The sequence below is a fragment of the Nannospalax galili genome, unplaced genomic scaffold (genome assembly GCF_000622305.1).
Source record: "Nannospalax galili isolate Female #2095 unplaced genomic scaffold, S.galili_v1.0 scaffold344, whole genome shotgun sequence".
In the NCBI taxonomy this organism is placed as follows: Eukaryota; Metazoa; Chordata; class Mammalia; order Rodentia; family Spalacidae; genus Nannospalax; species Nannospalax galili.
The window spans coordinates 1,231,760-1,246,650 of record NW_008352153.1 but is presented as its reverse complement, the minus strand read 5'-3'; the positions used below and the strand labels follow the sequence as shown (position 1 = coordinate 1,246,650).

Below are 14,891 nucleotides of genomic sequence, written 5' to 3'. Positions count from 1 at the left end.
AATCTTCAAAATACCCAATGAACTAATCTCCCTGTTTTTCAGTAGTTCATATTTTAATCTAAAGGATAATCTTAGGGTATTTATCTGTACAAAGGTTTGCATTTCCAATCCAAACATACCATTTGATTCTGTTGGTCGTACGCATCTTTTCTCTGAGGCATCCAGGACCATTGGTTGGGTACAGAAGCAGTTATAAGAGCCTTCTGTATTAACACACTGGCCATCAATACAACTGCTAGGGTCTTGACATTCATCCATATCTTAAGAGAAAAAATATTACTGAAGAAAATCAGCAATCATTTGTGTTTCATATACTTACCAAAGTTAACACATTGCTAAATGAAGTCCAGAGGCCAAGAGCTGCCACAGTTTAATTAACGGCACATCATCATAATGAAAGATGTCAGTTGCACTGTCTGGGAAAAAAATCAGTGCTACCGCTACTGCTACTGCTGATGTTAAATGTGGAAAAAAAAAAAATGAGGAACAGGATATGCTTAGAGCACATCATCATAATGAAAGATGTCAGTTGCACTGTCTGGGAAAAAAATCAGTGCTACCGCTACTGCTACTGCTGATGTTAAATGTGGAAAAAAAAAAATGAGGAACAGGATATGCTTAGAAATTTAAGATAAAATGCCCTTTTTATGATACCTTTAAAATTATTTCCTCATGCTATGGTTTTGTGCTTAAGCATTAAAGTCTGTGAGAGTATTTAAAACTGACTTTCACTAGCATGGCCTGAGTGATGAAGAAGAGGGGTCTCACATCCCAAAAGAATGCTTCGGTTCCAGTGACTTGAGTTGTAATTCCACAATGGATATTAACTCTTTGCTGAAATTCATTCCATAGGAGGATGAAAGGCTTTTATTTGTCAAATCTTGCTCAAGAAAGAGATCCATAAAGCACACTTCTTTTAAAGCCGTGATTTAGAGTCAAAGGCACTGATTTTACTACTTAGCGTTACTTGGTTTTTCCATCTGTGTATTTTCACAGCATACCACGCTTTTTCTCTTAAAGCTTACCAAAGCACTGCAGTTTGACAGGATCATAGTATGTCCCTTGCTTACAGTAGCATTCATAACCAGGCTGAGTGTTCAAACAGTAACCATTTTTGCAGATTTCCTGTCCGAACAGCAGGCATTCATCAGCATCTATGGGAGGAAAGTTGAGAAATCCAAAGAAGAGCTAGTTTTGATTTTTCCAGTTAAAAATAATCTAACTAACGTTGAGTTTTAAGTTAGATATTATTATATACATTAAGGAATCTTACAGATACAGCAATATAAAATTCTTAAAACTGGGCTCAATTGACAGATGTGGACATACGATCAGATGTGGGTTGCCTGGGGGACAAATACCGAAATAGAGAGAGAGGGTGCATTTGTCAATATGGTTTCTGAGATGCTACCTCATACTTGATGAGCTAGTCTATGGATCCCACAGCAGTACTCACAACTTCTCTAACGTATTCTTTATGAAATGGGGCTTTCTGCCAGTGGTGTAGTCCGGCCCATTTACTAGTTGAGGGACAGCAAAGCCACAAAGAAAAACATTGTGGATTGTGATGAAGGTCTTTCTTGGGGATAGAGATAGGCTTATGGAAGCATAAGTTGTAGTTTCCCCACAGAACTAACTCTTGACCATCACAGTTTTCCCAGTGATAAATTGGACATAACAGGGCACATCCATTTACTAGGTTTTGAAGGATTAATGAGATACTCCACATCTAGGATTCAGTGCACACCCTGGCACGAGCAGACACTCAAAAGTTATCTGTTCAAGCAGTTCAGAGCTAATGACATTTTGAAAACTGGAAACTCTGTAGATGACCTGCTCAAATGGTCACAGATGGTGACATAGTAGAGCCAAACACAGAGCATATGGTGGTACATATCTGAATCCCATCTTCTTCCAACACTCACTTACATAAAAGGATGGCTTGATAGTGACATTGAGGTTCATAATAAGAAGTGAAATTTAACTATATTCCTGTAAAAATTTACTATGTGATATTTATGAACTTGAAAACCATTCAACACATATTCCAACCCAAGTCTTTTTGTTATTCATTTGAACTGAATCATGGCTATATTTTGAAAACACAAATGGAATTTCTTACCTAGCTACTGAATTATTCCATATATTCAAATACTAGTTTTCCAAAATGAATGGATAATAAAGCCATTTTTATAGTCTCCTTTCCAGCAACTTTAGGGTTTTCAATATTAAACTATGATGGAAAAAATCACCTTGTATGCAATAAATAGGCCATCATAATGTTTAGCATGAAGTTTTTGAACATGAATCAACAAGGAAGTATTCACATATGTGAATATTCACCCAAATTAACAGGCCGCACATTTATTTTAAGGTTACACAATAGCAGCATTATAGAGCTAAACAGCTTTAAAGATATAAAACATATAAAATTTTTGTTTATTTTCCATTCTTTGATATGAATGTGGCCATTAGCGAATGATTCTAGGAACTGTACGGTAAAAGCTATAAAAAGTAAGAATCTTAGCTTCGTTGGTAACTGTAAAGACAGACATGATGAGCCAAACTTACACATTTGTAATTTGTGTAATTTCTAGTATACCTCTATAACACATAACAGAATGCAAATATCTACTGACTACAGGACTTTGTGGCAAATAGTTGAACCCATTATTTCATTTAATGCTCATTATAATTCTGGAAACATTATTCCCATTTCAGAGATGAACAGTTGGAAACTCAGAAGGTTAAGTGACCTCTGAAGGTCACATAGCCTCCAGTGTTTTGATCCCAAATCACAGTTCAATCCAGAGTCCACAAAGACCCTCCTCTGGGAGTGGAATACAGGTCTTGGTAACCAGTTTCCACAGATCAACAAAACTCTAACACTGTGTAACCTAAGCCAGACTCCCACCGAATGACTGACGTGGATTGCAAATTCATTTGAACTTGATCCTGACCTTTAAAGTTCTCACCACTGGTGACGTAAGAGGATTCTCCAGTAGGGACAAAACCTTTCCCTCTAGGACACATTTCCGTGAACTCAGCTGATTTTAGAAGAGACAAAACCAAAAGGAACAATAAGTTAAAAAAGAAAAACAAAGAATCAACATTTTTCCTGAATGCACATTTTTAATCCAGTTTTGCCTCCTCAGATTCAGAAACTTGAAGGCAGATCAAAGCAATAAATCCCACAGAGTCTCAAAATCATGGATTAGGTGAGAATACATGTGATGACTTTATAAATTGACTTACCATTTTTTAAAAACTCCCACTTTAGGCCAGGTGTGGTGGCGCAAGCCTTTAATCCCAGCACTCGAGAGGCAGATGCAGGTGGATCTCTGAGTTCAAGGACAGCCTGGTCTACATAGTGAGTTCCAGGACAGCTGGGGCTACAGAGAGATCCTGTCTCAAAAAGACAAAAAAAACCCAAACAAAACAAAAAAACCTCCCACTTTACCCCTGTTTTATTTGATGTCACTATGTTTGTACTACTGTGGTGTCTAATATTTTAAATATTTAGTAAGCAGGACAGCTGGGGCTACAGAGAGATCCTGTCTCAAAAAGACAAAAAAAAAACCAAACAAAACAAAAAAACCTCCCACTTTACCCCTGTTTTACTTGATATCATTATGTTTGTACTACTGTGGTGTCTAATATTTTAAATATTTAGTAAAAGCCTATACAGCAGAAGTTTGGCTTATATTCACAAGCTATATCATTAACATAAAAAGATGGATTTGGGGGCTGGAGAGACAGCTCAGAAATTAAGAGTGCTTGCTCCTCAATCATGAGCACTGAAGTTTTTGGTCCCAGAATCCACATAGCAAACTAGGAGTCTTGTGCATGTCTGTAACCCCAGCTCCAAGGGGGACAGAGATAGGAAGATCACTGGGGCTTGCTGTCTTCCAGCCAAGCAGAGAAAGTGTGGGCCCCAGGTTCAGGAAGAGACCCTGCCTCAAAGGAGTTTTGGACACTGATAGACACAGGCATTTGTACCCATTCACACACATGAGCATAGACTCACATAGACACATACAGAGAATAAATAAGGCTTTTATTTTTAAAACAAAATAAAACTGAGTTATCTTTTATAGTACCCTATAGAACATAACTATAGCAGTGCGTTCTGCAATGGACAGAATTTAAGAATTCATAAGGTGGGGTAAGGGCAAAGGCTCTGGCCCTTAGTGATACTCACAGAAGGGTAGACTTGTCTGAGTTACGATGCCAGTGAATGTCATCTCAGAACCTCAAAGTCATAACCAGAAAAAAGCTAATTCCCAGGACTATGAATATTATGTGACCAGTACAAGTGTGAACATGACGCTAAGCAGAACTTACCAGTCCCCAGGACTGGGCAGGGGAAGATCTCGCAGTTGTCTCCCCACCCAGCACCTGACGTACAGCAGCATTCCTGTTTGGTGACATTGGGAGCCAGCACATTATCGCAGAGACTGGCATCGTTGAGATTATAGTAGCATTCTTTCTTTTCTTCTCTGGGCTGATCTACATTTATAGCTAAGAATAGAAAAGGCAGAGTGTTGATGGGCAGCAGTGAAAAGCACAAAGGGGCCAAGAGCAGCCACAGTTGCCCTACACACGTCCTTCACACAAGACTACTCGCCACCCTCAAGGTCAGAGTTTCTCACTTCAAGATAAAAATGCACTTGAGTCCTGGATTTTGGTAGATTTCTAACATACCCCAAGAGTGTAAATCTGTCAAAACCATTTCCTTTTACATTAACCAATTACTTTATTCTTGTAAATTTGGCTGTGAGCACAGTTTCCATATCTGCTTTCTTGCCAAAATGGCCATTCTTTACAGAGCTATAACACCTACTTAGATCACTGAAAAATTTCCCCAACACTGGACCAGAAATCTGAGGCCACACGTAATATTAACCCTTAGGTGGCTATGTGGCTCAACCAAGCCTCCAATCTTTTCTGAAGAGTACATAGCAGAAGATAAGTAGAGAAATAATGCAGTAACCTGGAACCCATAAAATAAACTTTCACCAATGAAATTATAACTCTCTGAATTACTGCAAATATATGACTTTGAATGAAACTGTGCACTCCAGATAAGCCTCAGTGTAGAGCTGCAAGTCTGGGTTCTGATCCCTACTCACCTGGGTCCTAAAGGAAAACATATACTAAGAAATTCATTCTTAGTGGCATAAAGATTAGGAAAGCTGAAAATAAAATCTACCCATTCCAGAAAATAATATAAAATGTAAATAAGTGGATGTTATCAGATTCGAAATGCCTTTACATAAGTCCTTGACCAATATTTTGTGACAGGGCTTGGGAAGTGATCTAATTCTTTTTCTAGAAAATGCTGTAGAGTCTGAGTGATTGCCTATGATCCAGTTGTAACTTAATAAATACTGTACAAATTAAGAAACTGACAATGGCCATCATAATTACTTGGCCTATTTTTAATAAAATGTTCTCACTAGAACCCTACTGTTTCCAGATTACTAGGCCCAAAGAAACCACAGGGTCAAAGAGAATATACTGACCAGTGAGGAGGAAGATAACACTCTAATGTCTACACTGAGTGACCCACTTTTGAAGATGGCAGGTCATGATATGAGGGAAACATGAGTTATTTTTACATTGGTTTACTATATATTTATTTTATCAGGGCCAAGTGGACTGTGGAACTTCAGTAATATACTTATTATAGGTTTCATTTTATACTATACTGGTCATATTATTTGGCCTTTTTAAAATAAAATGTTCTTTATTTTTAGTAAAATGTTATTATGGCATTTCTAAAATAAAAGTTCATAAATTCAATCAGAGAAATTGCTGCCTGTTTTCCTCTTCTTAAAAAAATATTTTATTGTTATTTATGTGTATGAGTGTGTTGCCTGCAAACACGTAAGTACACCCTTGTCATCCAATGTCCATGAAGGCCAGAAGAGGGCACTGGATCCCCAGGAACTGGAGTTACAGATGGTTGTTAGCTGTCATGAGGGTGCTGGGAACTGAACCTGGGTCCTCTGCAAGAGCAACCAGTGCTGTTAGCCACTGAGCCATCTCTCCAGCCCCTCATATTTCTCCTATAAAAGCAAAGCCTAAGCAGACTTTTGAAACACACAGGACTCTCCCAAACAGAGCCAAGGGGAACATCAAAGAACTTTCACGTACTTTATTTCAGAACATTCTCTTTTTGACAGAGTCTGGCTTGGACTCCAAATGAGTGTGAGCAGCTGATGGTGTCAAGAACAAGAGGCTAGGAAAAAAACCGAAATGCTATTTCTATGCATGAGTTTATGGAATAGTTTAAAAGCATTTCTTTATGTATGAAATGATAAAGCCTATCACCTTCCTTGCCTGGTCTCGCTCACTTTAAGCACATGCAGGACAGACACTTGTTTTGCCCACTTTGATGGAAGCCATCTTCATCAGAAGGCCTCTACACCTTAGATAGTTGTTTGGAAAAACTACAAATACCTACTTAAAATCATTCCATCAATTGCACAAACTTTATATGACATTTTACAAATTCCCCCCCGAACAGTTTCAGTAAATTGCCAATGTTGGTACTAATTCACAGTTCTCCTCAATTACTTTATTCAGCTATCCAAAAATATAGCTATTAATGAATGTATTGAAAATATAAAATAAGAAAGCAACTGTATAAGAAATGAAGTTTACAGTTTGTGCTTTAAAGGGATTAATAGTATTTTTCTTATGTGCAAAGTTAGAACAAAATGTAACATGACGTAGGAGGGCCTTGATGAACACACTATGTTCATAATAAAAAAACACAGGGTTCTTTCTAAACCAAAGCATGCCAAATTACATACATATACAAGCATACATATAATTTATATGCACAGTAACCATTGTTTTGTTTTCTGGTTTTTTACACTTACATCACAGAAGTGAAGGTATAAATTCTTTTTCTTTTCTTGCTTTGGAAAGAGACTCACAGATTATTTCATAAGAGAAATGATCAATAATATAATTGCATTATTCAGATTTTACTTTTTTAAAAATAAGTGCTGCTTTCTTTCCAAGCTGTTTGAATGTTCAATGTTTACACAGCTGAAATGGAGAGTTAGGCAAGCCCTCATCCATGTTGGAAAGAGATGTGAATTCTTTTTCAAAAATCAGTCTACAAAGGTCATGCTAGGGAAAACTACAACTTCCCCATCTTCCTGACCTTTAAATAATCAACTTCCCTGAGCATTTTTCCATTGGCATAAGACTCCAATCAGTAAAAATAATAATAAATATGTATAGACAATGTAATTTTTCTTGAGAATTTCATTGGAAAACTATTTTCCAAGGTCAAATCAATGGTTATGAGAAGTGCTAAGCATGAAAAGGAATATTCTTTTTCTTAAAGATTTTACCAGTAAGATTAGCCATACCACATAGCTTATGCCACAGACTTACTTCTAAGAAACATACTTTTCCTCCAGTATTTTCAGGTTTGATTTTTCTTGTAATGAACATTAATTTGTGCACATTAATCCTAGCAGTACATATGGTGACAGCATGAAAGTGAATTTGGTTTTCACTTTTTTACGTTGATGTTTCTTGTTTGGTTTTGGTGACAGGGACCCACTGGGCCTCAGAGATGCTAAGCAAGTGTTCCACCTTTGGGTCATATCTCAGCTTCAGATGGGTTTGTTTTCATGAAGCCCTTTCAGGTGAAACAGAGTAACTGTGCTCTGTGAATGGGGCAGGTATCAGCATCTTACTGTCTGGAGGAGAAAACGGAGGTTGGTTCCAAGTGTCCTCCTCTCTTTGGGGTGTAGCATCTTAGCATGTCAAATAGCTTGAGTTGGTTCTACTTTGTCTTTTCCTTTACTCTCTTTGAAATAAACGGGGAGAGGACATCAATGACCACTGCTAGTGTAGAATCATCTCCATAACCCCCTATGGTCTGAGCAGGGCTCTCTGCTCTACACAGGAAAGAGAGACCTTGAGCTGCTGGTGATGTCTACAGAGCCCTTTCTGGGAGCCTCTTTCGCTTGTCTGAATGATGAGGGTATGGGGGCTCACTTAACTGTTTCCTCCATTCATCTTTCCAAAATATGCCTGATCCCAGAGACTGCTGTTGAGAGAGAAAATCCAGAACTTTTTATTTTTGTTTAAAGTGAAAATGGGCCTTCAGTTCACCTCCCCACTACACACGCAGTATATTCTGAAGATCTGCATGGGTGGTTCATCTCCACACTGCTTAGTCACAACTCTGAAGGTCTTCATGAACTCCACACCCTTAAGACAGAGCTTATGATAATGGCCAAAAAGCACAGCAGAGAGGTGTGAGTAAACAGTGCTCATGGCCATGAAAAGACAGCACTTGCAAAGCACCGGAGATGAATTAATGCTCAGTAAATTACTTTCAACAGAACAACCCAGGAAGCTTTATTCTCTTCTCTGTTTTGAAAAATTGTACAAAGGATTCGTGTGTTATGTCACCTTACATTTTTGTAAGAAAGGGAATTCTAGAGTAATATTTTAAGACAGTAAAATGGAGCCAGGCATGATGAAACATACCTTTAATCCCTGCACTGGGGAGACAGAGACAGGTGGATCTTTGGGAGTTTGAGGCCAGCCTGGTCTACAGTGAATTCCAGTCCAGCCAGGGCTACACAGTGAGACCTGTCTCAAATAAAACAAAACAAAACAACCCCTCCCACACACAAAAAATCCATATAAAGCAAAGAAAGGAACTTAAGAGATATACACACAGTTGTTTTTCCTAGTTTTCTCATTTAAGGACTTGCATAATGAGAAATGTGCTATTTGGTTTTTGGTTTTGTTTTTGTGTCTTTTTGAGATGGGGTCTCCTTGTAGCCCCAGCTGGGGCCTGTAACTCACTGTGTAGGCTGACCTTGAACTCACATAGATCTGCCTGCCTCTGCCTCCCAGGTGCTGGGATTAAAGGCATGCGCCACCACACCCGGCCCACTATTTGGTTTCTCAAGTGAGATTTAGAGCTATGATGAATTCCAGAAGGCACTGACAACAGGAAGTGAAGTGATACAGAGTACAAGTAAGACCACTGAAAGGTGAGGAAAACCACAGCTGGCCACAGATGGGAAAGAGAAACGGGAAATCTAGAAATCCAAGCGCAGAGCAAAACCATTGGGAAGAAAGCACACTGCACAGCTCCTATTCACCTTGTTTTCTTTTGTCTTGCTTTATGGGACAGAGTGTCTTCTATGCAGTTCAGGCTGGCATTGAACCTGGGGTCCTCCTCCTTCATCTGCCCCAGTGCAAGGATTGCAGGCATGGATCCACCATATCTAGCAGCTCTGTTTTTAAAGAGGTCAATCTGATGGGAAGGCAGGTCAGCAAACAGGCTCTGCCTGGGCGGGAGAGTCCACAACTAGACATTCAGACCTAAGCCACAAGGCAGAAAAGGGACAAGGCTAACAGGGAAGGCTACTGGGCAGAAATGACATCTGAATCTAGTTTCTGAAAGATGAATTAAGAAAAAAAGGCACCAGGCAAGGTGTGAGGGGCATAAAAAGTACAACTGTACCTATGTCTGTATGGGCAGAGTGGGGGGAGAGGTGGCCCACAGACGGCGTTAGAAACTAGGAGACCAGGGTGCCAGTTAGGACACCTGCTCAGTATTTCTACAGAGTATGCCACTGAGAACCAAGGATGGGGCAGGAATGTGTTAGCAGAGCAACAAGTGATGTGTGGGTGGTGGGCATACATGTTCCTGACCCAAGCACAGGAATACATGGCAGAGTATGAAAAGAGAATTATCTTAGGGCCTTGTACCTAAAAAGCACATGATAAACACTTGTTATAACAATTTTTTTTCTCTGATTGAGATTATAGAAGAGACCAGGAAGATGCTGCTGCAAAGGCTGGCCACCTGTGGCACTACTGATGGGTCTGGGCTTCCTGCCCTAGGCTGTGCCAGGCAGTTTTGTTTCTGTTTGTTCTGGTGGAGGCTTAGGGGAGAAGGGAGCCTGGGACAGGTACCAGCTGTTGAGAAGGTACATTAGGATGTTGGTGATGTGCCCAGAAACTGGAAAAGTTAAGAAAAAATGAGCAGAAATATGACAGAGTTCCACAGAGAAGGAAACATAGGAGAAGAGTTTCCTAGGATGCCTGAGAGTGGGCAGCGCATTAACAACAAAACAGAGTTCCACAGAGGAGGAAATGCCTGGATGACTGACAGCCAGAAGCATGTCCTGGGATGGAGGAAAGAGAGAAGTCACACCAACACAGGCCTCACCCTGGACCATAGGGTCACATACCTAGTGACAAGTAAAATTTCTAGAAAAGTTTCAGGAAAGACACAAGCCATTCCTTTTCAGGCCTAACAGCAAAGTTTAGGATCCAAAAAGCATTCCTAGTGCACATGTGGGGGCATGTTGTTGTATGAAGAGCGGTTGGGAGATGGTCCTGTGGAAGCAATAGGCACAGTATCTGTGGATGATGACCCTACAGGGAATTTTCATTATGATTTTTAAAAATTGTTTTCATTTGCTAGAGAGAGAGAGAGACACAGAGACAGAGACAGAGACAGAGACAGAGAGAATATAAATACACCTGTACAGATACATTGAGGCCAGAGGAGGACATGGTCTGACCTGCTCTATCATACTCTGCCTTGAGCCAGAGACTCACTGAACTTGGAGCTAGGCAAGCAACCATCAAACAGCATTACAGAGATCCACCTGCCTCAGCCTCCCAAATGCTGGGATTAAAGGTGTGTGCCACCATGCCTTATTTACATTTCTTAAACTGTGTCAATCATTATATGCATTTTTCCATTGTTTTCATTACACCTTTTGTTTTAAGAATAAGATTCTGTTCCTATCACAGAATCTCCCCTGTTCACCAATCAAAGAAGAGAACAGCATTTTGTGGGTAAGACTTAAAGGTTGGAGTGACTGAGACTAAATATTTACTGCTTCCTTTAGAGTGCCCAAAGGCATAAAGCTTTTATTGAGCAATTATCACAGCACTAAGGAAATAAAAGCCGGAGACATTTCATAACCATACCCTCTTAAATGTGGCAAATAGACTAGGATGGACAAGTTTTTTTAGTTATTTCTGTTTCAGAGGCTTTTAGGCACTATATAGCAACACAAAGGCCAAGTTCCCAGTGATGAAAAAGACTCGGCTAAACCTAAAAATGAATTTATGTGGGAGCCAAAAAGTAGTTGAGAAATTTAAAAAAAAAAAAAAATCCTAGGGCATTATTAGAATTCAAAAGTATGTTTTTTACTGTTTGTTTTTTAAAGTGAGTCTGGCAAGATGGCTCAGTCAATAATGTGCTTGCTGTACAAGCATGAGAACCTGAGTTTGGATCCCCAGATCCCATATAAAAACTTGGGTGTGTGTGCTGGATAGCTTTAGTGTCAACTTGACACACCTGGGTTGAGGGAGCCTTAAGTGGGGAATTGCCTCCATAGGACTGGCCTGTGGCCATGACTGTGGGGCATCTTCTTGATTGTTGAGTGACGTGTGAGGGCCCAGCCCACTGTGGGTGGTGCCACCCCCTGGGCAGGTGGGCCTGTGTTGCATAAGAAAGCAGGCTGAGCAGGGGCTAGGAGAACAAGCCAGTAAGCAGAGTTCCTCCATGGTCTGTGCTCCAGCTCCTGCCTCCAGGCTCCTGCCCAGAGTTCCTATCGTGGGCTCCCTGAATCTTGATTGTTGAGTGACGTGTGAGGGCCCAGCCCACTGTGGGTGGTGCCACCCCCTGGGCAGGTGGGCCTGTGTTGCATAAGAAAGCAGGCTGAGCAGGGGCTAGGAGAACAAGCCAGTAAGCAGAGTTCCTCCATGGTCTGTGCTCCAGCTCCTGCCTCCAGGCTCCTGCCCAGAGTTCCTATCGTGGGCTCCCTGAAAAACTGTGACATGGTCTGTGCTCCAGCTCCTGCCTCCAGGCTCCTGCCCTGAGTTCCTATCGTGGGCTCCCTGATAAACTGTGACCTGGGAGATGTAAGCTAAATAAAAAATAAACCCTTTCCTCCCCAAGTTGGTATTGGCCAGAGTGTTTTGTCACAGCAACAGAGAAACAGACTAGGACAGTGTGGTAGCACGAGCCTGTTAGCAGAAACAGGAGGGTCCCTAGGGCTTGCTGACCAGCTAGTCCTGCCAAATCTGTAAATTCCAGGTTCAGTGAGAGACACAGCTCAAACAGTAGGTGAGGAACAACAGAGGACACCAGACATTGACCTCTGGCCTCCACATACATGCACATGCATATACGTACAAACCACACAGGTATACATGCACACGTACTTTAAAAGTCATCTGGGACTTTTTTTTCATCCTGCTAGAAATAGGCACCATTCTGCCAGTGAGCCCCTCACATCATCTTAGATACCTTCAGGGTGACACTTCACATTTCACAAGGCCATTATTTGTTGGCCAGTTCATGTTAGTCACTAGACAGCCCTTCTAGATGCAGCTGTAGAAACTTCCCTCCTGAAATCCTGACCGTCAGCCCCCATTTTGCCCTCAGTGAGATGTGATATCAGGTGATTTTGCTGCTGTTCATGTGGATTATCCTGGGGAAGCCATACAGCCAAGCAGACAGTATAGTACACACTACAAATGTATTTTTCCTAATTACTTTTCTGAAAGGATAAAGTCTGATGGTTAGTGTGCTGTGTCTATAATGGAACTGATCTGAACTCTAGTTAAAACCTTGTGTTTCAATTTGGTACAAATTGTGCTCTGTGAAACTGTAAATTCCTTGACTGGGACATGCATAAACTTAACTGACATCCATTTAGCCAGTTCATTGTGTCAAGTACTGTATTCTTGCTCTCTGAAAGCATCCTGGCCTTGGCCCACGGCAAGGAGAGCGCTCACAGACAGCTGTGATTCTTAAAGTCCATCTGCTACTCCACCAGATTGAGCTGAGCAGCAACACAGACTCATATTTACTATCAAACATTCTAGGTCACTGTATCCATGAGAGTGTTCATATAATTTCATTTACCAGTACATAAACCAAAAAATACAGCCTGTTTCTAGAGCAAGAGCTTCAGAAACATTAAAGTTCATGAAGTTTAAAAAAAAAAAGAAAAAAGAAAAAAAAGAGCTACCCAATCAGGCATGAAGGAAACAACTGTAGAAAACCCAGAAAAACAAAAGTCTAGAACGGTTTTTCATTTTCTTGCTTTGCAAAGGACTTTCAGGTCATTGTTTCTGTAAAGGAGAGACGGCAGAGGATGCATAATAGATGGTGCTGATGCAGGACAGGCCACATAGAACTCCTAAAGTGACCTCTACTCAAAGACACAGTTTGCCCCTCTTCAAAGACTAGGGACATTTGGTGCCTTCTATTTTTTTTTTTTTTTTTGTCTTTTTGAGACAGGGTCTCCCTGTAGCCCCAGCTGTCCTGGAACTCACAAAGACCCTCCAGCCTCTGCCTCCCAAGAGCTGGGATCAAAGGCATGCACCACCATGCCCAGCATGATTTCTATTTTTATTTATTACTATTTAAAAAAAATTTTATGTGTATGAGAGTATTGCCTGCATACATGCTAGTGCACCCGTGTTGTGCAATGCCTGCAGAGGTCAGAAGAGGGCGTCGGACCCCCAGAACTGGAGTTATAGACAATTGTTAGCCACCATGTGGGTGCTGGGAATTGAACCCAGGTCCTCTGCAAGAGCAGCCAGTGCTCTTAACAGCCGAGTCATCTCTCCAGCCCCATTTTCAAATAACTGATCAAATGTTGGTTCTGATGAAGTCAGGTGGATGGTTCTTGCTGTAGCATAGCTAACAGTCTCTCAGGATACCACAGGGGGCATTCCTTACATTGAAAACTGGCATGGTTTTTTTTAAAATGTTTGTTTTGAGAATGCATAGGTCTTGCTATGCATTCCTGGCTGGTCCTGAACTCACCATGTTCCTGCCTCTACCTTCTGAGTGATGGAATTTCAGATGTATGTCACCAGAGCTACTCAAGAGAGACTTAAGGTTCCATATGAACAGTTTGCCAAGAACTACAAGTAGAGAGATACCGTAGAGGTCAAAGTTGTCAAGAACCACAGAAATCAATAAGCTCAATCAGTCAATGGTTGAGTCATGTCAGATTGACCTAAATCAATACAAGGACTGAGTATCTCTCATATCTAGCAGAAATCAGAGAACTATGGGAAAAATTTGCAAACCCCCTGCCTCCAAATTTAAATAAAGATTTCATGTATTAAAAGAAAGGAGAAATCATGTATTTCTTGGCAAACAGGTTTTGTAAAATAAGGTATTCAAATTATATTCTCTCAAAAAATAGAAGGGGCTCTTTAAGAAACTGACTGGAAAAATGTTCCAAAAAGAGAGATAGACAACAATAAACTGAGTATGCTAAGGGCGGGAAAAGGCTAAGTACTTGTTAGGAAGTCAGAGAAGAAACTTCAAAGCAGATGTGAGTACTGCTAGTAAAGAGAGATGTTATAGCCAAGAAATAACACAGTGGGTGGGGCCTGGGGAGATGGTTCAGCCAGTCAGTAAAGTGCTTACCACACAAGCATGAGGAACTGAGTTTGGATCCCAAGAACCCACATAAAAAGCTGGGCATGGTAGTATGTGCCTATAATCCCAGCAGTAGAGAGGCAAATACAAACAGGCCCTTGGAACTCTCCAGCTGGCTAGCCTAGGCAAACTGGGAAGCTCTAAGATCAGTGAGAGACTCTGTCTCAAAAAAAACACTCAATGTCAGCTTCTGGTTCCCACATGTGCGTGCGCGCGCGTGCGTACACACACACACACACACACACACACACACACAGGAGAGTGGGAGGACATAGTAATACAGTGTGCTTGACAGTAAGGTTATTCAGTAAAGATGGTTCTGATTGTGCCATGATCCTAATAAGACATTATTAATCTTTAGTTTAAAAGAAAAAAGGATCAGGGAGACAGCTCAGTGGTTAAAGTG

At 40.8% G+C, this 14,891-nt stretch overlaps 1 protein-coding gene across 1 annotated transcript in view; it reads right to left on the bottom strand.

Annotated features, from left to right (window-relative positions):
- Positions 1–14,891, bottom strand: part of Ltbp1 (latent transforming growth factor beta binding protein 1) — a 448,854-nt gene that overhangs the window by 30,676 nt on the left and 403,287 nt on the right. Inside the window, 4 exon segments of the mRNA XM_008849049.3 lie at positions 120–260; positions 1,026–1,154; positions 2,961–3,047; positions 4,345–4,521. Of these exon segments, the coding sequence (XP_008847271.2) occupies positions 120–260; positions 1,026–1,154; positions 2,961–3,047; positions 4,345–4,521 (534 nt within the window).